The 24,411-nt window shown below is 42.3% G+C and overlaps 1 protein-coding gene across 1 annotated transcript in view; it reads left to right on the forward strand.

The window, feature by feature from the left end:
• TPH2 (tryptophan hydroxylase 2) overlaps positions 1 to 23,602 on the forward strand; it is a 93,632-nt gene extending 70,030 nt beyond the window's left edge. Inside the window, exons 9-11 of the mRNA XM_053251445.1 lie at positions 12,561 to 12,656; positions 22,161 to 22,294; positions 22,393 to 23,602. Of these exons, the coding sequence (XP_053107420.1) occupies positions 12,561 to 12,656; positions 22,161 to 22,294; positions 22,393 to 22,567 (405 nt within the window). The 3' untranslated portion in view covers positions 22,568 to 23,602. The remainder of the gene's footprint in view (positions 1 to 12,560; positions 12,657 to 22,160; positions 22,295 to 22,392) is intronic.
• Positions 23,603 to 24,411: the final 809 nt, after the last annotated feature.

Below are 24,411 nucleotides of genomic sequence, written 5' to 3' on the forward strand. Positions count from 1 at the left end.
TCACACAAAGAGGCTATTCTTAACTCTGCCCCAAGGTTGCCAAGCAACAGAGCATGCACACAGTGGGAGGGGGGAGTGACTTTTGCTGTGTGCCCCTGCTCCCATAAGTGTACTTTGTCTTCCAAAAATACATACATGAGGGTCATGCAGTCCTCGGGGACATATTTCTGGAAGACAAAGAGCACTTATAGGGGCAAGGCAAGAGCAGCAAAAACCACTCCCCTTGTGCATGTGCTCTGATGCTTGGCAACATTCTGGCTGAGTTAAGAACAGCCTCCTTCTGTGGGGCTCTGCTATGCTGTGTTCTCTGAGGTCTGCTCTGGATGTCAGCCACTGTACTTATTCTAATTTGGGAATGAAGCAAGGTTATAAAATCCGTTTGCTCCAAGGTAAACTCTGAATGTCACTCTGTGACCAGAAACAGGTCTATTTCCTTTTCAAATGAAAACTTATTTGTACATCTTTAGTTAGTGGATTAGGCTTCAGTGGGTATGAAAAGAGTGGTTACTGCAGTTATGTTTGTGGGAGCCATCTTCCTATTTCTTATTAAAGGGAGAGTTGACTACAGAAAACAATTCGTTTGATTAATTATTTTGACTTTTCTTTAGTTCTTTTTCTTTCCTTTAACACTATTTGTCCTAAAGTAGCTAAAGTCAATTTTGGAAATTGCCTGACAAATTTATTCATTCAGTAGGATATTTGTTTTTTAAAGTTAGGAACATAGGAAGCTGCCATATACTGAGTCAAACCATTGGTCTATCTAGCTCAGTATTGTCTTCACAGACTGGCAGTGGCTTTTCCAAGGTTTCAGGCAGGAATCTCTCTCAGCCTTTTCTTGGAGATGATGTCAGTGAGGGAACTTGGAACCTAGATGCTCTTCCCAGATCAGCTCCATCCCCCGAGGGGAATATCTTACAGTGCTCACATTTCTAGTCTCCCATTCATATGCAACCAGGGTTGACCCTGCTTAGCTAAGGGGACAAGTCATGCTTGCTCCAACAGGACCAGCTCTCCAGGTCTTGTTAAAGTTCTGGTCAAAGCTAAATTTGTTCCGACTGGTACATTTCCCAGACTATGGGAAACACCTAATCAGGCAGCAGTGATATAGGAAGATGCTGAAAGGCATCATCTAATAGTGTGCAGGAGGAGGCAATGGGAAACCCCTCCTGTATTCTACCAAAGACAACCACAGGGCTCTGTGGTCGCCAGGAGTTGACACCAACTCAATGGCACTTTGCTTTTGCCTACACAAGTTAAAATTTAAATATATCTTGCTGACCATTTGCCAAGAGGATGGGCAGTAACACATGTCATATTCCAGCAAACAAAGGTCTGAAATCTCATTTATTAAATTGGTGAGGAGGGGACAGAATAGGGCATTGATGGCGGCAGGAAAGTGAAAGGTAGGGCTGGTGGGGAGGGTCTTGTCAAAACGGCTTTCTTCATTTTCTTGTTTGGTGCACAATGTTTTTTTCTTTTTGTTAAAGTTTGGTTCTCTTTGTTTTTGTGTTTGGCATTTTCTCCCCATTTTTTCTTTTTATAGCTTATGTTTTGTGTAATGGTTCACACCAACTGTCATCTACTGTCAGTGGTTTTCCTTGCTCCCTCCTTCCTTCCTCACGCGGCTCTCCTCCATTCTTTCTCTTAAACCCACCACCACAACTTCCAGTGTTTTTGGGTATGCCTTGTTGCTTGACAGAAAATGATAGCCTTCTTTTGGAACTTTCATGATTTCCATGGCTGCAAACTATATATGCTCTCTGCTCCTTCATGGATGTTTTTTGGTTCTGCAAGCAGGGAGGAGATCCAGGCTTGACACTGCCAAACTAACCTTTCCCCCACATGTTTCGTGCTTCCTGCCCCCCCCCGTCCTTGACAGGAGGTGCAGAGGCTCTGTGTCTAGACATGCTCCATTAGTTATCACATGCTCCATTAGTTATCAGCAATATATGAATAGATGCCTTCAGCCATCATGAGTGGTTATTACAGAAAGATTCTTTTTGCTCAGAAGCCCCTGTAAGGTATGATAATAATACATAGCATTTGTAGAAGACTTTTGAGTATTCAAACCACGTTTCATCTTGTAATCCTTACTACTACTTTGTAAGGTCAGTGCATATTATTATATCCATACTTCAGATGGGGATGCTGAGGAGGTGTGGCTTGCCAAAGACTTAGTGAGCTCAATGGTAGAGTCGATATTTAAACTGGGCACTTCTTGATTTGTAGCTCAGCCTCATAATGCTATACTAGTTCTCTACTAGTTCTCTCTTGGTCTCATACTTCTCCTGTATATTCCTGATTATATGTTAAACTGCCCCATTCATGAAGAGGCCAGACCTAAGTTGTGTTGTTGTTGTTGTTTTTAGCCATCTAAACACTTTTGCACATGGTCTAATCTTCAGTAGTTAAATTTTTGCTGACAAAGAGAAGTCATCTGTCACTGACAGGGCTGCTTCCTTTGTGTTAACAGTTGAGAAAAGTAGACACTTTTACATGTACGCATAGATGATTGATTGCTGTAATGATACCAAGATGTCCTGGCTTTTGTTTGTTTTGCAAGGTGAATTTGTACATTTCATTGTACTGCATAATTTTAATTTGGTTTTTCGTGTGTGTGTGTGTGTGTGTGTGTGTGTATATGTATTCTCATTTTTCTTCTGTCAAGACAATAAGCTGCCTTTTCTCTCAGTAGTACCAATTATTTTCAGCCTTGTCACTGTCAACTTTGAGCAAAACTGGCAGGAAGCCAGGATGGAGAAAGGGAGAGCGAGCGAGCACCACTGCCCTATCATCTCCTTTGTACCGGTGCTGCCCCATTTCCCTGAATTCGTCTCTAAGGTAGTATGAACAGTAGTGCTGACCTTTCCTTGTCTTGCTTTTTGTAATTTTTGTCTCTGATAGTTCAGGGCTCTGAACTCCCTCCGAGGAGGTAGAATGAGGATCATAATGGAGAAATCCAAGATGATATGAAGAGTAGATTTTTCTCTGTTCCTTTCCTTTTTCTTTTTTTGCCTCTAGAAAGGCTTTCAGTTATGGGATGGGAAGGAGTTACCACAGCTCTGTGCTCAAAACATCTGGAAATTCATTATGTAGATTAAAAATACATTCGCCTTATTATTTTAAAAAAGCTTTTAAAAAGGTTAAACTCTTTCATCTCTTGAGAGGATATGCCAGAATAGGCTTTGGGTTGTATTAGGCAGATGGAGTTGTGACGCTTGCCCAACTACTTGCCTCTTCATCAATCCATAGGTGAGCTTTTCCTCTTGAGCAGGCCCTGTAATGTTTCTACACCCCAAATTCATCAGTAAAAAGTATATTCCATTGATTTCAATGGGTCTATTAACTTCTTGATAATATGCTTAGGATCCATACATTTGTTATGCTTCAGCTAAACCTGAAAGAATTGGGAATATCCCATGCTGGTACAGAAGATGTGAGGATTGCTGTCACAAATGTAATTTCTATTCCTGGTTATATTTTTTTTTTAAATTATCATCTTCATACTGTTTCTTTATTGATTTGGGGTCCAGAGGATGCTTTAAGCACAAGTCTTTCTCGTGCCATCAAATGAATGCATTGTAGAGTTAGAAACTTTGTTTCCTTTTATCAGCTGCGCTTCTGCTGGCCCTACATGTTGCATTGATCATTTCCACAGGAGGCTCCAATTTAATGGTACAACAGAATGAGCTCCCTGCTGATCTTGCATTTTGAGGGCTTCCTCTAGTTCCTGCTGACATTAATGGGACATTTCCATTGGTTCCAATTCAAGACACCTTTTCATATGAGTAAGCACTACTTGAAAGAGGGTATATGCGCATGATTCAGTGAGTTTGGGCAAAGGCCATTGGCTTCAGTGGAAGGAGTAAGAATAAAGGAATGACTGCTGGGTTATAGAAAGAGTCAAAAGATCATATGCAATTTAGGGCCATGTTGTTGTTCTAAACGTACATTGTTGCATGAGAGCCAATGCATCCATCTAGTAGCAACTGTCGGAACTCTGTGATGCAGCTCTACACCAGCTGCACATGTAAATCTTGCTCGCTCAACAGAGACATACACTCTTAAAATATATTTGTGTGTGTGTGTGTGTGTGTGTGTTGAATTTCATATGGGGAAAGGTTTCTAAATTGGGAATTGCTATTCATTTATCCTGTTATATTGTCTTAGCAGAAAGCAAGCAATTAAGTACAACAAAAAGAAGCACAGAGCATCCTGAAAGAAAGATGTTTGTTTAATAATTGGATTGGTTTGAGAAATGTTTTTAATTACCCCTTTTAATTTAAGACTAGGGTTTTTATTTTACCTCAATAGCTATACTTAAGAGTGGGATGAGAATAATAAAATTGGTGGCAGTATGTTAATTAAAGGAAATAGTTGATGAGAGCCTTTTCTTGATGGGAGCCATTTAAAATGAGGTTCCTATATGTTCATTGTATCGTATCCTAATCAATGTGATATATTGCCTGAATAGTTCTCCAAATCAGTGAAATCAACAGTTGCTGAATATTCTGCCATTGTTAAAATAATTGTATTAAGGACTAATGATCTGAAGATGGCAGCATTGGGTGAGATTCCTCAGTCTGTAGCCTAACAAAGGCATTTTGAGCTAAACAGAACCTACCATAGCTGCTGCATATGGCAAATGGATTGCAGCATCATTTTTTTTCATATGAAGGGTTTTCCTAAATGTACAATACTGATAAAATTAGAAGTTGGCAGACACAAATTACATTTTACCATCTGGGCATTTCATATTTAGTTTATCTATAAATGCTCTCAGAATACAGGCTTTTCAAAGACTTGTGCTCTAAAACATGAGTTATTTTAGTGTGTGTATATGGCAATATATCCTTTTTAATGCCCTCACAATGGAATCCTATGCATGCCTATCCAAAGTAGGGATGTGCAGAACCAGTTCACTTGCAAACCGGACCACTGTGAAATGGGCCAGTTCGAGCAGTTTGACTGTGAACTGCTTCGAACTGGTTCGTCGAACCAGCCAGCCCAGCTGATCAGTTTGACTCAACCGGTTCACTTTGGCACAGTTCGGTCCAAATTCAGACTGAATTCAGACCCAAACCGCGCCAAAAGATCCATGCTACCCAGAGGTTAGCCTCATTATATTCAGTAAGGCTTACTCCCAGGGAAATGTGCATAGGATTGCAGTTTAATTTGAGCAGTTTTCTATTCTCATGGACCTTATGCATGATCATACATGAATTAAAGTTCAAAACATCTCTAGTGGACAGCAATATAATATACTATGACTAGAAGACTATAGACTAGCATGCCAATGATTGTATATAATGTTGTGTCCAATTTGGCTGTTATCTGAGGGCTGAGGGTATGGATGGTGAATAAGAAGGCAGGAGAAATCAGGCTGCATATAGCAGTTCTTTAGATTGCTGTCCCTGAGCAGTTACTGGTTCTTTGGCAGATGGCTCAGGTGGTCTCCTCTCTGTAATGGGAATAGTGCATTAGGAAGAATAAGATTTGGCACCATATATGTGCTGTAGCACATAGATTCAAAAAGCTGCCATTATTCATTTGCTTTCCTTAATATGTCTGTCTCTCTTATTTTCAATATTTATAGACTGCTCAGTCTGACAACTCTGAGCAAAATAAAATCCATAACAACATGAAAATAAAATGCAGCAGATAGCCAGGAATTCAGAGAACCATGACACTTTTCTGAGATCAGCCCACGTGATCTCGTGGGTTGTGGATTTGTTTCCCTCAAATACCAGGAACATTTCCAGATAGCAGGCTTTACTGTGAGTTTGAATTTGCCCCACCAAACAGATGCAAAAAGTGGAATTTTTTTAACATAATAAAAACATAGATTGGGCTACACTCATAACACACAATGAAAAACCTGGATCGGGTCTGGAGTGCTCCACGGACTTCAAGGTAAATCTGGCCAATATGTGAATGCACACCCTCCATTTCAGAGGAGAAGTGAGCTAAAAGCCCCATTAGGTAATGCTCCTGGGGAAAATTGTAGCTCAGTGGTAGAGCACATGCTTTCCATGCAGAAAGTCCTAGGTTCAACACTTGGTATCTCCAGATAGGGCAGAAAGGGACCCCTGCCTGAAACCCTGTTTAGCCAGCCAGTACTAAACTTGATGGTCACCTTAAGTGGCACAGTGGGGAGATGCTTGACTAACAAGTAGAAGGCTGCCGGTTCAAATCCATGCTGTTACTTTATTGGGCAGCAGCGATATAGGAAGATGTTGAAAGGCATCATCTCATACTGCATGGGAGGAGGTAATGGTAAACCCCTCCTGTAGTCTATCAAAGAAAACCACAGGGCTCTGTGGGTGCCAGGAGTCAAAATCGACTTGATGGCACACTTTACCTTTACTATGCTTGATGAACCACCAATGGCCTGATTCATTAGATGGCAATTTCTTATGTACCAGTCAGCTTGGCAAATTGCTTTTGAAACAGAGGAGAGCATCTAAAGCACTTTGTGATGAGTCCTGGATGCCAACTGTTCAAAGAAAAAAAAAATCCATAGTTTCTTGACTAGTGCAAGTACTTTGTATAAACATAAGCAGTATCCAGTAACAGTTAAAACCAGGAGTAAACAGGACAGCTGTACAAGCTTAGGTTTTGCTGTAAGTACTTTAAAACTCTTGGTAAGTACTCTTACTCTTGGTCTTAATCACAGTCCATTGCCAGATTAAACTGATTGAATACTGTCCCTCTATTCTAGTCTTAAAACATACACAAATTGATGCTGATTCAAGTCACTGCTTTCAGGTTTTCAACAATTACCGTGTGCTGGCCTCGAATAAGATGCAAATTCAGACTTATGGATTTACTTTCATAATTTTTTTGCAACTTCTGTCAAGAGTCCTTCACATCTCATTGTTCACACAAATAGACCACTCATATAAGCAGTTAATGCCATGGCTAGCTCAGATGCAGCAATGTCACCGGCTATAAGAAATGGTTAGAAACAAACTAATGGCACGGAGGGTTGCCCACATCTCAAGCTACATTCCAGGTCCTGTAGGAACTTCTGGATGTTGAGTATTTTGAAAAAAAGAAAATGGCTGGACACAGTATGCACTGGATGATGGCCAATACACTGAAATTCAATCAGGTTGTGTGGTGCAGTTTTGGGGTGATTTGTCTGCCCGGGGGGGAGGTAGTGTTCAGCTCGCACTGAATGAGATTCCACTCCCCTTGAAGGACCACATTAGCAACTTGTGAGTCCTCAGTGATTTAGCTTTGCCACTGGAAGCTCAAGTGATCTTGGTGGCTCAGAGCACTTCCATTAGGCTGGGGCACCATTTGCAATCTCTTCTGGACAGTTGAATCACATTATCTATGCTCTGGTAACTTCCAAGCTAGATTACTGTGATTTGTTTTATGTGGGGCTACTTTTGAAGACTGCCTAGAAATTGCAGTTAGTTCAAAATACAGCTGCTTAACCACTGTAACTTGCAGCAATTTATCTTACCTCAGTGCTTTCCAGACTAGACCCTACAACGGGGTCAGGACGCTTCGCGGAAATGTGCTTTCATACTTCCTGTGTTGTGACACCGCAGTCCCTACGCGGACAGCAGGGGGTCGTTCACATTTCCAATGCCTTGTTGTGAATTTAATTGCTGAGATATAGAGCTAGGACATCGTATATCCGGCATGGAAAAATTGCTCTTTTTTAAAGGGTTGTTAGAGGTGCTGTGAGAATGCTCCCCCTGCTGTTTATGGCCTGAATGTGACTTGTACGAATGGAGGAATTTTGCTGCTAATGAGCAGCTAGTCTGGAAAGCGCCCTCTTACCATTTTTAAAAACAGCATTTTCAGGCGCAGTTAAGTGTTTATGCTTAGTATACCGTTAAAATCCTGGACAGTTTAGGACTGGGGTACTTGAAGGATTGCCTGCCCATATGTTAAGATCATCTTCAAACCCGCTTCTGCCCTGAATGCTCCCATCATCCAAAGGTTAGGCAGATGGCAAGAAGATAAAGGAATCTATTGGTGATGATGCCCTGGTAACTGAATGCTCCCCTGAATGAGATTTATCTGGTAACAGTACCTTAAATTTTTGTGTTGGATGAAAAGCTTTTTTATTTCCTCATACCTTTTCATTTTGAAACATTTTAGCCCTCTTTTTTGGAATTGTACTCTGCCAAGAATTGTCAAACTTGGGTCCCCAGATATGGTTGTACTACAACCCGGGCTGTCCCTGGTGGGGTGCGGGGCCTGAGGCAAATCAGCCAGTGCGGGGGGCCCCCCCTTTCAGTTAATTCTAATAGGGGTTAAAAGAGCGGGGCCTGGGGCAGTTCCCCTGCTTGCCATGCAGGTAACCCTGACTACAACTTGCATCATTCCCAGCCACAATAGCCTTTTTGCTCAAGTTTGAGAATCCTTGTACTATGCTGCCTTATCTGCCATTTTTGGGCACAAAACGTTTTGTACCTGAATCGAAATGCAAAAGCCTAGAGCAATTTAGAATGGCAATTTCTGAGGTTTTGTAACCAAAAATCAAGAATTAAAAAACAGAGATTTTTGTTTCCAAATCGAAATGACTGTGTTTCGGGCAGAAGGCTTTGTTCTTTGGAAAAGCATTGCAATTCAAATTGACTTCTCTGACTCTCTCCACTCCAGCTGAGGCACTGAGTGATTAGCAGAAGATAAGGTATGCAAAAAGCTGTTTAGCATGAATGGTTTAGTTAAGTATGTGTTGTATTCAGTGTGATTGAAATGCAAACTGACCTTGCAAAGGGATTTGGAAGACAGCATTTTGAGACAGAAATACCCAAATATCTTTGGGAGCTCAATGCAATTCCAAAGCTCTTGCTAAAAGCCATGGTATAAATTATGTGGAGAAGCTTTTTGAGAAGCTGGTTAGGAAATTTCTAAAATTACACATGTTTTTCTTTCCAAAGGTTTAGAAAGAATCTCTTGACTTGTTCAGGGGTCATTTGAAGAGCTCTTTTGTTTTTCTTCTGATTTTTATGAGTTATAGTGGTGTCTAAGTTTTGTTGCCCAGGTTGAGCAGTCTAATGTAATTTAGACCACAATGTAATCTGGTGGGACAGGATGTCTAAACCAGTGGTTCACAATTTTTGCCATTGCAGGGACAGGTCATCCACATGGGACTACAGGAGACAAAAGGAGGGGGGTGGGGAATACCCCTGTCAATCTATTGACATCCCCAGGAATCTTAGTTGCTTCTCTCTTTCTTGTAACCATGATCCATGGTTTTGCACTTTCTTAAATGCAGTGATGATAAATCTCAACAATTCTGAACAGTAGGCTGATTTGTTTGGGCTACGGCTCACTCTAGTTCAGTTAAATGAACATTTGGAGCTGTTCCATAGTACAAAGGCATTTCATTGGTCTATCTTGCTATCTCAAAAGACCTGTGGTCACTGTTCCATGGGGAGTGAGTATTTTTATTGAAAGATTGCTTGAATCCACAGATGGGTTGTGCTGCTGTGCTAGTGCCACAGGGACAGGCTCATGCCCGCTGCAAAATTCTCAAATAACTGTGCCAAAAAATTAAATGTCGTTGTTCATCATTCTCTTCACTCTTTCAACTTGTTTATGTGGGGCTTCAGGGGCAAAACAGTGGGTTGGGTGGCAGTGCCCCAAGGGTGGTGCACCCAGATTCCAAATAGGGCAAAGGGCTGATTTCTTAGGAATTTTTGAGGTTTACGTATCTTTAAGATTTCCCCCCATAGGGAATAATGGAGGTTTCAGCAGCCCCATAACTCCACCTGGGGAGCACTGAGAAGGCCCAAAGCGAGTGGTGGTGTAGTGCACAGAGGGTGCCAACCATGCCCCTGGATTGCTAACCCATTGGGGTACTGGGCTTTGTGGTTTCTGAGGTGTTGAGTTTAGATTCTCTGGTAGCAAATGAGATTTTTAATGAAAAACCATGAATCCATTCTCATATGCTACTAGAGAATCTACTCTCAGAACACCTCTAGAACAACAAAACCCTGTACTTCATGGGTTGGCAACTCATGTGGGTGGTTGGCATCCTATGTGCACTACACCGCCACTTGTTCTGGGCCACCCCAGTGCCCCTCAAGTGGAATTATGGGATTGCAGAAACCTCCATTATACCCTATGAGGAAAATATGAAAGACGCGTAACTTCATTAATTCTTTAAAAATCAGCCCTTTGCCAAATTCCTCTGAAAAAATTGTGGTAGCTTCCTTGTACCAACTGGGCACTACCACCAACCACACTCCACTCTGGGCCACCCTTTCCCTCCACCCCATGTGAAGCGATATGTTTCCTGAAACCAACATCATAACCTATGGAGAAAATCTGAAAGACACCCAAACTTCAAAAATTAACCCAAAACCAGCTATTTGCCAAATTCCTTTGAAATTTTTGTGGTAGCTTCCACCCATTGGGCACTATAACCCCCACCCACTCTTTTGACCATGTGACCAATTATTAAATCTGAATTAATTCAGATTAGGATTCGGATTAATTTGGATACAAAACAAAATTAGGGTGATTCGGAAGGCTTAATTTCAGACAAAATACAAAATGGGGTTGATTCTGATTTGGTACAAATCGAAACAGAAAAAATACAAAATGCACAACCCTAAATTGTTCTTAGTTTTTACGTTATATTTGTACTGATTGTTCACACACACACACACACACACACACACACACACACACACACACACATATACATATACACCTACATATAGTTAGCTGCCCCAGGAAGCAGGGTCATGCTTGAAAGGTGGAATATAATTGTTTAAAGAAAGAAGTAAGTGCTGAAATTCTGTAAGAAAATGAAGTTGAATATTGTCATGAGTAGCCACCTAATGGTGCAGTGGAGAAATGCTTGACTAAGAAGCAGAAGGTTGCCGGTTCATATCCGCCCCTGGTACTATATCGGGCAGGAGCGACATAGGAAGATGCTGAAAGGCATCATCTCATACTGCGCAGGAGGAGGCAATGGTAAACCTCTCCTGTATTCTAACAAAAAAAACCCCACAGGGCTCTTTCAAGTTGAAATTCAGTTTTCAATTTGAAATCAACTTGATGGCACACTTTACCTTCAGTTCATCTTTGTGTGGCTTAGACAAATGTTAAGCAAGTTTCATACTTTGGGTGATTGCTTTTTGAGGTTTTTGTGTAAGTTCAGGGGCAACAAATATCCCCAGGCCTGGAAGGTCAGGGGCCCCACAAGGCTCGGGTGCATGCATGTCTGTCCGCTGGAGCGGCCCCCTCACTTGCTCTCCTCACCGCTTACTGCTGCTGCTGCCCACATCGCTCTCAGAAGCAGCAGTGGTGACCAAGACAGGGCGGGCAAGGAGCAGCCAGCAGCAGTCAGTGGAGGGTGATGGGCAGGCTGTGGGAGAGGCGAGGCAGCAGGCAGAGCACGCACCCAGCTGGGAAGCTCTTCTGGCAAGGGAGCAAGGGGAAAGGGCACCCACTCACCAGTGGTGGCAGCAGCTGGCTTTAATGGCTGTGGTGGCCCTGGCCTGACCGCTTCTGCTGATGTGCACCTGTGTGTGTCCCACTTGTGGCCCTCCCTTCCCTCCTGCCTCTGTCTCCTCAAGGCAGCATTATTACTGCTTGGGGCTTCTTGGGGATTTGCGTCTCTCCCCAAGGGAACATGGGGGGGGGACATACACGGTCCATGTGTGGAGCTGAAAGACATGGCGCGGCTTATGCTACCCTGCGCTTGTGGGGAGAAAAGGTGGGCAGTAGCTTGCTGTGGACTGACTGGCTAATAGGTGTGCCGGGGGTTGTTGCTGCCACCAGGGGGAGAAGGTAGAGAGGGCCACTGGGATGGGCTGGGCTGGGGGCAGCAGACTGACGATGAATGCATGCTGCATAGATGAAGGGGGAATGGTCAGGCTGTGAGGAACACTTTAACTGATTTTTAGGGTTTAAATGATTTTTAGTGAAATGTATTGTTTTATACCTTTTTGTAAACTGCCTTGGGATGCTTTATGGAAGGCAGTCTAAAAACGGAACAATAAACATACGTGTAGGACCACCCGAACACAAAGTGTGTTGAAATGGGGAGGAGAAAGGCTTGGGTGGGTTAGGTTGGTGGCCCCGCCGCTTGCATCTGATGTCAGACGCAAGGGACATGGCTTGGGGTGCACGCACGCTCTGCACGTGTGATGGAAGCCCCCTGCCTGCACTTTGTCCCCTGGCCCCTGGGAAGCTTGCTATGCCGCTGTGTAAATTCTAAGACATTAACAACCAGGGACAAGAAGTAAGCCCGTACATATTGGTTGCTGCAAATGTACATAAGTGCTCCTTAACTACAGGTGCTTTCTTTCCTGGATCATGGTGATTCTTATAGTGATGCTTCCTTAATAGATTCATGAAAGAACCTGATGAAATAAATCAGAGTATTGCTGATTGTGCTCATTGTAGAAAAATGACATTTAAAGGACTGAACCATGCATGTCCTTGATCAAGCTTATTTAAAAAACATGAAATTCTGAAGAAATGATGTAAAGGAAGCAATGAATGTACTCATAGCATGCTTCCTTTGAACTTCTGCATGCATCTATCTACAGCTGTCCATTTTTTTCTTTTTACAGTGCTATTTTTTCACCATTGAATTTGGCCTTTGTAAGCAAGATGGGCAACTGCGAGCTTATGGGGCTGGCCTTCTGTCTTCCATTGGAGAACTAAAGGTATGTATGAAAATACTAAGTATACATAACTCTAGAATTACATTATCAATAAGAACTAGGTATTTGTCTTGTGTATAAATATTCATATTTCAAAATCTTCTATACTTTTAAAATTGTGATAATATCCTATCAATACATGGATTTGAAAGAAAAATGGAATGTGACATTCAAAATCCTTATCCCAATCATTTGGTGTAACAACTTTTCCCATTTGGGCTATTGTGATGATGCCAGTAACACATAAATATTGAAGGTGGAAGATTTCAGTTTGTAGATCATGGTGCAGACCTGAATACATTATCTTCAGTGGCAGTCGTAAACACCTATTAAGGACAGTTACATGTGAGCAAATATGCATAGGCTTATGCTGCACAAGTAGACTTTTCTTTGTTCAATTTTGTTACGATCTGTGCATCCCAACCTTATGCAGCTCAAATCAGACGCAAGTCTGACTGAACAAAATGAAACCTTCCCCCAGGAATTAATGTGTGGGTTTTCAGTTTTAGATCAGTGTGCAATTACCACTGTTCATTTCAGTAGAGGAGTTAAGGCACGTACCTCTTCCCAGCCTCAGCAGCTGGCTGAGAGAGCAAGCGCACAGGGCTGGGGGTAGGGCGCATAGCATGCGCCTTCCCCAGCTGTAGCAAATGGCTGTTCAGAACGGGCTAAAAAGAGAGAGTGTGGGCTGCAGAGCTGTGAAAGGGAAGGGAACATGGTATGTGCCTCTTCCCAGCTGCAGCAACCAGCTGCTCAGCGCCAGGATTATTGGAAGAAAACAAATGGTGGCTGACATCAGACTAATAAAGCACGTGTGCCACAAGCAAGGTTCAAAGGTCATGGGGATGCTCAAAATTTCACTCTTGTGCTATTGCACAAAGCTCCCCTGCAAAATATGACACAAGCTGCGGGTTGTACACCTTGTTGCGCAAGCACAAACAGGTTTGTACTAGTACAACTCTTGTCTAGAATGGAAGCCGCAGACTTAGTGCAACAACCTTGTGCTAGTGCAACAAGTTGCATTTGCCCACATCTGGATGTCAGTCAGAGCTTCACATGTGTGAACCAGAACCATGTGGAATAGTTGCATATTATAGAGAGATCCATGCACAAACTCTGAGTAGAGTATCATAGATGTTTTCAGTACAGGACTTTCAGATACAGTCAGTATACATTCTACATTGTACAAGGAAGGACACACAGATAATTAAAAAAAATTATATTAGTCAGTTAAGACTTATGTCATAAGAACAAAAGAACAACCCTGCTGGATCAGGCCCAAGGCCTATCAAGTCCAGCATCCTGTTTCCCACAGTGACCCACCAGATGCCTCTGAGAAGCCAACGGGAAAGAGGTGAAGGCATGCCCTCTCCCTTGCTGTTGCTCCCCTGCAATTGGTATTTGGAGGCATCTTGCGCCTGAGGCTGGAGATGGCCTACAACCACCAGACTAGTGGCCATTGATGGACCTGTCCTCCATGAATGTGTCTAAGCCATCCAAGCTAGTGGCCACCAAATCCAATGGCAAATACATATTGAATACATTTCAGATTCCATATGTGTGATTTCAGGATGTGGCTTAAAAACATTGAAGTCAACAGCAGACTATGTCGTGCATTCATCTATATTACTATCCTTTGTTTCATGAAGAAATTTATTTTGGATTTATTTTCATCTATATTACTATCCTTTGTTTCATGAAGAAATTTATTTTGGATGCTGTGATACTGCATGTTTTCTTTTGAAAAGTGCTCACAACCAAAATATTTCCTGAAATTAGGTAAAACTAGCAAAGCAGGTCTGGGAGGCCTATAAAAAGGAAATTTCCACCAGGAAAATGATATTGTTTAATGCTTGGTGTATATTTTATGGCTCTTTTTACTACTAGAAAGTAGAAAGTCTCCTTCCATTGTCTAAACAATATATACAATTCTATTGACATCATAAAACATTTGTGGTAACATCAGCACACACAATCTGAAAGTGACCGCTATCAGAGGCAACGCTAACATTTAAGTGTGTACTTTCCAATATTTTTATTTTTTTGGAACCAAATAACAAGAAATTACAATCAGTGTAGAGTCTCTATCAATTTTGCCTTGGCTGTGACTCACAGAGATGACAGTATTTACAACTCACCTGTTGTTCCCCCTCACCTTTACAAGCTGAAAGATTCACCCTCTGCTTGTCAGCAATACTGTTATTATATCCCAGCCACTTGGCTCAGAAGAGAGAGTGTTCAGTGACATACTGTATAGCAGGGGTCATTAGTGACCCATGGTTCCAGGCCCTCCATGAATCGCTCAGAGACCCAAATCTCATCAAGCACCTTCTTCTCAAATGGGGGATAGGTGGTCGTCTTTGCTGCTGCTTCAGTGTGGTGTAGTGGTTAGAGTGCTGGACTAGGACGGGGCAGAATTCAAATCCCCATTCAGCCATGAGACTTGCTGGGTGACTCTGGGCCAGGCACTTCTCTCTCAGCCTAACCTACTTCACAGGGTTGTTGTGAGGAGAAACCTAAGTATGTAGTACACCGCTCTGAGCTCCTTGGAGGAAGAGCGAGATATAAAATAAATAATTAAACAAACAAACAAACAAATAAATAACTGATTTGCTTCTCATCTCTAGCTTGGTTCGGACATTTTTTTAATTGGAAGTTTAAAATTTACTGGAGGGAAGTTTAAAATTTACAGGAGGGGGAAAGCCCCAGAGGTCCTGCTCACTTCTTTCCCACAGTGCACTACTCATACTTACAGCCTTCATCTGAAGAGGTGAAGGCCCTGCATGCGAAGACAGGCATTTCCGTGATCAGGAGACTTGAGTGCCCAAGTATCCCAATCATGGAAGTGCCCGCCATCATGCTTATAGCTTTTGTCTCCTCAGACAAAGACTATAACCATGTGTGGCATGTCAAGGGAAGCAGTTCTAGATTCTGGCTCTGCTAAATCACGGTCCTTGTCCCCCACCCCTATTTTTGCCTCTTGAGACTGCCTTGTTCATCCCCCCCCCCGCCCACGTGAGTTGCTAGAGTTGTCATTCTTCAGGACTCCACTCTCTCTCCAGAGTCTCTAAATTAAATCTCCAAATGGATGGTTGGATGCCCCATGTATCTAGTGCACCTGCATGTAAATGGATTCACAACACTAAGTCATGATGCAGTGCACAACATATAGTCAGTGGAATCACATAGAAAAATAGGAAGCAGCCTTATACCAAGAGACCATTGGTCCATCTAGCTCAGTATTGTCTATACAGACTGGCAGAAACTTCTCCAAGGTTGCAGGCAGGAGTCTCTCAGCCCTGTCTTGGAGATGTCAGGGAGGAAATTTGGAACCTGATTCAGCCTGAGTGGGATCTAAAATTAACTGAGTGGACATTAAAAAAAATAAATGTGAGAGTGCATGCACATGGACATGCCTTAGAGGTAACACTGCTCCCTGGGCACCACTTAGAGCATAGGAAGCTGCCTTCTACTGAGTCAGGCCATTGGTGCATCTAGCTTTTCCACACAGTGCATAATTAATATATGGCATTATCTGCCATGGGATGAGGTGTTGGCCACCAGCTTGGATGGCTTTAAAAGGGCTCAGACAAATTCATGGAGGACAGGTTTTATCAATGGCAGTCTGGTGACTATAGACTACCTCCAGCTGCAGAGGCACAATGCCTCTAAATACCAGTTGCAGGGGAGCAACAGCAAGAGAGAGTGCATTTCTTCATCTCCTGCTTGAGGGCTTTCCAGAGGCACCTGGTGGGCCACTGTAGGAAACGGGATGCTGGACTAGATAGACCTTGCACCTGATCCAGCAGGGCTGTTCTTATGTGCACTCTGACTGGCAGCAACTCTCCATGGTTCCCGGCAGGAGTCTTTCCCAGCCAGGGATTGAACCTGGGACCTCCTTCATGCAAAGCAGATGTTCTACCACTGAACTACAGCTCCATCTGCTCTTGAGCCTTTGACCTCCCTCTTTGCCTTTCCTCATTTGTGTACTGTGCTGCTGCTGCTGCGGTGGTGGCTGCGTTCCTCTCCCTCTGCTCCTCCGAGCCCCTGGCTAGGCTCTGCACAGATGAGGGCAAAGGACTCAGTGGGAGTCTCACAGATTCCTCCTACAGTTGCTTGCTTTGGAACATCCATTTTTACATTCTGATTCTGTGTATGTTTACTCTGAAGAAAGTCAGTCTCAGTGCATACAATGGGTTATACTCCCACATAAATAGCAAGCATGCATGAAATTGTAGTTTTATGCTGCAATCCTATGCACACTTACTTGGGAAAAGTCTCATATGAACTCAGTGGAATTTACTTTTGTGTAAACTTACATAGAATCAGGCTACATATTCATTTCTCTGAAAGCCATAGCAACCTCATGGTTGCCTTTTTTCTTCCTTTCTCCAAATTATAGAAAAGTGAAATGCACAGAAAAAGTGAAACGAAGCTCAAGTTAAAGGACAGTGACAGGTTCTCTTGCTTTCACACACACACACACACACACACACACACACACACACACACACACACACACACTAAATTGAGAGTCTGGAATGAGGCACAGATTTCCTTCAAGAGTACAGACAGAGAAAACGGCAATGAAAATAGTAATAGGTGAAAATATGTTTGAGCACCAATAAATGATTTTTTAAAACGCATGCTTCTACAAGGCTTCCTGATGGTAATGGCAAAAGTATGCTTGGGTACGGGCATAAAGAAGCATTGTGAGAGGATCTGTCTGACCCAAATTTTCCTGTAGATGTCCAAGAACACACCTCTTCAAAAAGAAAAACAGCGCTAAGGTGATCTGCTATGCTGTTCCTCCACCCCCTACAGTCATAATAAATGAGCTCCCAAAAGAAACTGAATAAAAATGGGGAAAACACAGAAGAGCAATTTGATTAGGGATGTGCATAAAACGTTTCAGGAAGGTGTGTGTGTGTGGGGGGGGCGGGGCGGAGAGTGTTAGCTTTAAGGAGCAGGTATGCAGGTCTTTACCACCACCTCTCTAATGAGGCACCGAAAAATGTCATGCATGTCCTTAAATTTTATGGTGTCTGGATGTTTTGTAAAAAGTGGGTGAATAAAAGATGGCAATTCTGGACTAAACCGTCTGGCAGCAACCAAGCACAGCAGCCAGGTGGAGATCAGTAGCTGTAGGAAGAGTTTGTGCTGTTCAGTAAAGTTTGTTGTTCCATACTGCAGTGTACTGTGGCATCAGTTTTAGTGAATGTTGCAAGAAACACTGCAGAAAATACTCAGTGTATCAAATACAAGAATGTTTTGTACTCATCAAACCATTTGATCTGAAATCATTTAAATCTGATGATGATGCTATGACAGTCTAAGTGGGACCACAATATAGTCAATTGGATAATGAAGAAATCCAATTTCTAGAGAACTGGATCTGCTTCACAGCAACTTCCAAGGCTCTTCCAAATTGTAACATATTCCAACTTCGGTGCAAATCACGCAAATAAAGGGCTGGTTCAGATGAACCTCAGCATACCACCACATGCAGTAGGCTGAAGCCTTGTTGCAAATGTGGATGTGCCAATGCATTCTCAGCATGTCCTTTACTCATGTGTAAAGGGCATTTGTCCAAATCACTCTGCTACACACAGTGCAAAAACAGGGTTTTGCAGCACATGTTGAGAGGTGATTCAGATTATCACCCTTTAAATATGAGTAACTTGCCATGAATGCATTTACAAATCCATGAATGATGTAGGGATGGGTGCATTTGTGACAAGACTCCAGCTTTATCATGTGTAAGAGTGGCAGCAGGCTGAGGTTGATCTGAACCAGCTCCAAATGAGAAATCCACATGACGTACAAGGACATAACAACATATCCTTAGCTCTATTTGCTGACAATCTGTGGCAATCATGAATACACTATGTCTTGCAAACACTTTTTATTCGAACTTGAAAAGGAACATGTTTGTTTATGGATTGTGAAGGTAAGAATATCACATAGCATCCTTATACATTGTGTGGATTTCTCATGTTATTTCTCATTATTGTCTGGCCACCCCCCAACCCCGCTCACCTTGATGTCTCTGTCCGGAGACCAAACTCCCTGGTGGTCTCATGGCAGGAGGAGCAGCAACAGAGGCCTGTGATGTGGGCAAAGAGTTGGAGCCTGCCCAAAGCATCTGGCTACAGAAAGGGAGCTGAGGAACATGACCAGCAATGCCTGATGTTGTCAGCTGGCCGGCTCCAAGAGATCTGACCAAATGGCAGCAACAGGAAGGGAAAGACAGGCAGGAGAGTGGGAGGCAGGGCAGGGACACACTGAGTTCAAGTTTGGAACAGTGGTGGGGCAGAAAGAGAGGGGAGTGCCAAAAGGGGTGGGCAAATAAAGGCTGCAGTGGGTCAGAAAGGTGGGGCCCAGGCAGGATGCTCAGCCTGCTCCTTGCTATTTAAGTAGGGCAACACCAATGATGAGGAGGACCACATCCAGGGAAAATCTAGGACCTCTGGTGGGAGGCTAGACTAAAGGAGGAGTTATGGACTGGTAGGAGAAAGAATGAGGTGAAACCAATGCCTTCTCCTGCAATTAACACCTAGCCCAGAAGTGAAGGGGCAAGGCTGGACTTGGGGGTACTGGCCTTGTTGCCACAATCATGACTTGCACTGAAGTTGGACTATATCTCTATCTGGAACTAACTGAGCAAAGAGACACCTGTTAAAGTGGTGATTCTCTTACATTTAGCAGGGGGAAAGCAACTGGTCTTATTCAACCCCATCACAACATCCTTCCAGTGACTGCGGATGCTGTCTGCTTTGTGTTTCTTTTTGAATTGTGAGCCCTTGGGGACTGGCAGCCATGTCTGTTTTTTCTATCTTAACTGCTTTGAGAACTTTGGTGGAAGAGTGTTACACAGATATTCATAGTAGTAGTAGGAACAGCTTCAGATCTGAGAAACTGAGATATATGAACTCAGGGTGGGAGAACACTGTTTCCTTCTTAGGCCTGGAGCTAGCTGACCTCATAACTGATCCGGCAGGTGAACATTGGATCCATGCGTTCTTTTTTTGCCCATCCTTTAAATTCTAGCAACAGCTGCAAGAGTTCCAGTTCGGTTAAACTCAGATAGTTGCTCTGGTTGGCAGATAAAATGACAGCCTCCTCTTGCTTGCTTGCTTGCTCGCTTGATTCCCCCCACCTTGTTCCTGTGGAATGTGAGAACTTGTGTGGAAAATCTCTACAGCTAGAATAGGGGGCTGATAAGACTACTCTTTATAGACCTTCTGAACCCAATCAAGTTCAAAGGGTTGTAATGTGTGAGAGAATTACTCACTCCCCTGCTTTTTTTTTTTTTTGGTAAAAGATGGCTGGCAGAATAATAATAATAATAATTATTATTATTATTACATTTTATATCCCGCTCTTCCTCCAAGGAGCCCAGAGTGGTGTATTACATACTTAAGTTTCTCTTTCACAACAACCCTGTGAAGTAGGCTAGGCTGAGAGAGAAGTGACTAGCTAGTATTATGGCTGAATGGGGATTTGAACTCGTGTCTCCCCAGTCCTAGTCCAGCACTCTAACCACTACACCACCCTAGCTCATCCACATCTGGATTTTCCTTCCAGATGCATACATCCATTTCAGTATTTGATCCAGAAGCTAAATCTGCTAGCCCCATGTCTGCACTTTTCTTATCACTTACAGGTGGTAATCTCAAAACCCTCCCATTAACTAACTGGGTTGGGAGTATGTCTCCGTCTTGGCTTAGGTCTGTTTTAGAGCAAGCTGCCTTACCAAACGGTTCTACAGAAGAAATCCAAGCTGCTCTTCTAGGGCTGTGATTTATGCTGGGCTTGAGCACTTGTCACAGGTGACTGATGCCTTGCTATCCTGAGTATGCTACCAGATCTCAATTTGATGTTAAAACATTTCTAGATACACTAATATTTGTTGACACTTCCTTATCCCTCTTCCTTTTAAAGCTGTTTATGAATTAGCCTTTTGTGTGTGTGCTGAGAACAGCTTCTCTTACGTCCCACAATTTGCACAGTCTGGAGGGAACAGTTTTTCAGGAACCAGTTTTACAGGTGCTCAGTTTTACTTATGCATACCCCCACCACCCCCAGCTAACATTTAGCTTTAGCACCAGACCAGAATATAGTGGAAATCATTTTGTCCCTTTTCTGAACACAGGTCTTTACCGGAGTATTGTTTAGAACTGCTGTGGTGCAGTTTCATTTAACATGTTTGCTAGCTTTGCTCAGCTGACTCCACTTTCCTGTCCATGCAATCTTTAAAAAAAAAATTCTAATTGTAATCAGATTACAACAGTGCATATAACACGATCAAGGATAGTAGTAATATATGTGAGTATATGTGATCACCTTAAAAGATAATTATATAAGATTTGTATGTGTACATACATTTTACATTCTGAAGACTATGCCTAGGCTCCAATGGTTGTACAATTTAGCCCCACGGCCATCAAGGTGTACAGAGTTTTCATTGTCATCTTCTAGCCTTCTGAATATTGCCCAGGGTTCTAGTTTTGCCCTAGAGAGGCCATCCTCACTACTACAGAGAACACTTGTCTGATCATTAACTCTAAGATCCACCAACTTAACAAAACCATCCAGAATGTCAGAATAGCATCACAAGATGATGTTAAAATTATCCGTGATGAAACAATGAATCTCATTCCACAGAAATCCCAATCAGTCTTGATCAGTCATTCACTACCCAGCTCCTGTCTTACTGTGTGCATAATGAACATGCACAACATGATATGATACCCACCAATGCTACATTTTGGTCAATCCCATCTGATTTCAGGTAAACATACAGCAAGAGTCTATTTTTCACTACTTTGCGTGAGCTGCATATCCTTTTCTCTTCCTCCTGCGCTATGTCCATTCAAGTATAGACATTTATTTAGCATGTTCGAGTGAACTTGGTAGAAAGGTAATGACTTTTATCATCATACAATGAATAAATATTTCACAGTGGTCATCATACAAGCATGTTACTTCTAGACCTAAACCCATCAGCGTGATGAGATGGCTGTGAGACAAATGGCACAGATTGTGTAAATGGCATAATGAGATTTAAATTACTCTATGGGTGAATGTTATTGCTTCTCCTGGGAAAACTGATAATTTCAGCTATCTCAGTGATTGTGTTGGAATATTTATTGACAGACCAATTCCTCCTTCGATCTAATGACTGAAGCCACTACTACTTATAGGGCAGAAACATCTCTCTGGCCATTTTTGATTACGTAGTCATTGCGGGTGGGGGGGGCACACCTTACAGTAACTAATAGATTTTTAAATCTTATTTATTTAATGCATAAGAATAAGGTAAATAATAATGGATTTATGAATATATATTAATATGAATATTTAATGAAAGACTACTGTAGATTTTTAAAAAAACTAGAATAGCAGCTGTTTGAAAGTGTACAATGATATAAAAACTGGAGCATAGAAACACTTGAGAGTTCTATAATATATATAACTTAACTAACACTGTGGTATATTTTGCAGCATGCTCTGTCTGATAAAGCCAATGTGAAAACGTTTGATCCAAAGACAACCTGCATGCAAGAATGCCTTATCACTACTTTCCAGGAAGCTTACTTTGTCTCAGAAAGTTTTGAAGAAGCCAAAGAAAAGATGAGGCAAGTTGTTTCCCTTGACTCTTACAAACAAGGCTACATCTAATTGTCTTTTATTTGGATATGCAGAATCAGGAGTTAAAGCTCTTTTTTTATTTCAGGGATTTTGCAAAATCAATCAACCGCCCCTTTTCTGTATATTTCAACCCATACACTCAAAGCATTGAAATTCTGAAAGACACTAGAAGTATTGAGAACGTTGTCCAGGATCTTCGGAGCGACCTGAACACAGTCTGTGATGCTTTAAGCAAAATGAACCGATATTTGGGGATATGACTTCTTCAGTGTTGCGGCTTTGGAGCATGCTTATGCCAGCACCTTTATGAGATGCTATTACCTTTTTAGCACTATCTGTTCCCTCTCTATTGCATGGCTGTTGCATTTGCTCAGTGTATAATTCTATCTAACTGTAGCTTCAAATATGCCAATACTAACATGCAAATTCACAAAGTGGAACATGCACTTAGGTATTCAACTTTGTATCTCACCACATGATTTTTTAAAAGCCCTCAGGGCAGCTTTAAAAACACACGCACAAAAGTGAAAAAAAATGTACTATAACATCAATAAAAGCAGATAATGAGGAAGGGGAAGCAGCATCATGAACAACAACATAGCAGCTATAAAATAAGACTGCAGTAAGCATACCACAATAAGACCTGGATAAAAATCTAGCTGTCTTATGCTCTCTGAAAATAAAATGGTCTTCATTAGTTTCCTGAAGATTCCAAGCAAACAGGCCTGACAAATATTATTGGGGAATTCAATAAGGTGGGCAGTGCAACCCAGAAGGTCCTGGTACGTAGGAAGCTGAGTAAGATCATTGGTCCATCTAGCTCAGTATTGTCAAGTCTGGCTGGTAGTGACTGTCCAGGGTTTCAGGCAGGTGTCTTTGCCACCCCTACTTGGAGATGAACCTGGGACCTTCTGCTTAAAATAAAAAGCAAAATATCCTAGTACCAAACAATTTAGGCCATTAAACATTAAATTGTGCCTAGAAACAAATGGGGAGCTAGCACAGCTTTCAGTTGAGGTGTACTGTGGCTTACAGTATTTCTTACTAATAAGAAAGCCGCCATATTCCAAACTAGTTGTAGTTTCTCTATGGTCTTTAAGACAGCACCACATACAGCTCTTTACCACAGTCCATCCTGGAGGTCATCAAGGCATATAAAAAAGCAGCTGGTTCACTGTTCTTTAGGGGAGGCTGTATCCTGAAGCTGTTAAAAGCACCTCTAGCAACAGATGTTACCTGAGCCTCTGGAGCAGAATCAGGTCCTAAACTGATCCTTTAGAGCAGGCATCCCCAAACTGCGGCCCTCCAGATGTTGCTGAACTACAACTTCCAGCATACCCAGCCACAAAAAATTGTGTCTAGGGATGCTGGGAGTTATAGTTCATCAACATCTGGAGGGCCGCAGTTTGGGGATGCCTGCTTTAGAGGAAGTGTCATTTCTTCTAGAAGAGATAGGCCAGAAACCCCCAGATAATCGCACAAGATTAAGGGCTGGTTCACACATGCTTACTCTTCATTTAGAACTGCAGCATCAACTGGTGACTTGCATGTGAATCAGTCTGCACCAAACAAACACATGGGGTTGGTTTAGATGTCATGTGGTTAGAGCCTGATTCCTCATGATGTCCACAAGTCTTGGGAGTGGTTACTTCTCCTTCCTATCCGCATGAACCTCGGAAGATGGCTCTGATTTATGTTAGAAAGAAACCTAACCCGACCAGTCTTGGTTTATTCTACCCAACTTGCTTGAAATAAACTTAGATAGTGAACTTAAACATGTAACCCACCTCAAACCATGGTTCATATCTGGGTTTATTTCAAGCAAGTTGCTTAGAATAAACTAAGATTGTAAAATTTAGATACAATGACCAATCTTGTTTTTTTCTGATCTGAATCAGAAGTAGCAAGCCTGGGAGGCTCACGTGGGCAGGAAAGAAAAGCATGTTCTCCTGAGGTTTGTAGACAATTCATAGAACCAGACTTTGACCATGGTTCCATGTGACATGAACCAGCCCTCTTCACCATCATCTCCAACACAAATGTTTTTCAATGGAGTCAGTTCACACAATCAGCTGAGTCATTGAGTGTTGAGCAATCAAGTGAT

Source organism: Hemicordylus capensis, chromosome 5 (genome assembly GCF_027244095.1).
Source record: "Hemicordylus capensis ecotype Gifberg chromosome 5, rHemCap1.1.pri, whole genome shotgun sequence".
Classification (NCBI taxonomy): Eukaryota; Metazoa; Chordata; class Lepidosauria; order Squamata; family Cordylidae; genus Hemicordylus; species Hemicordylus capensis.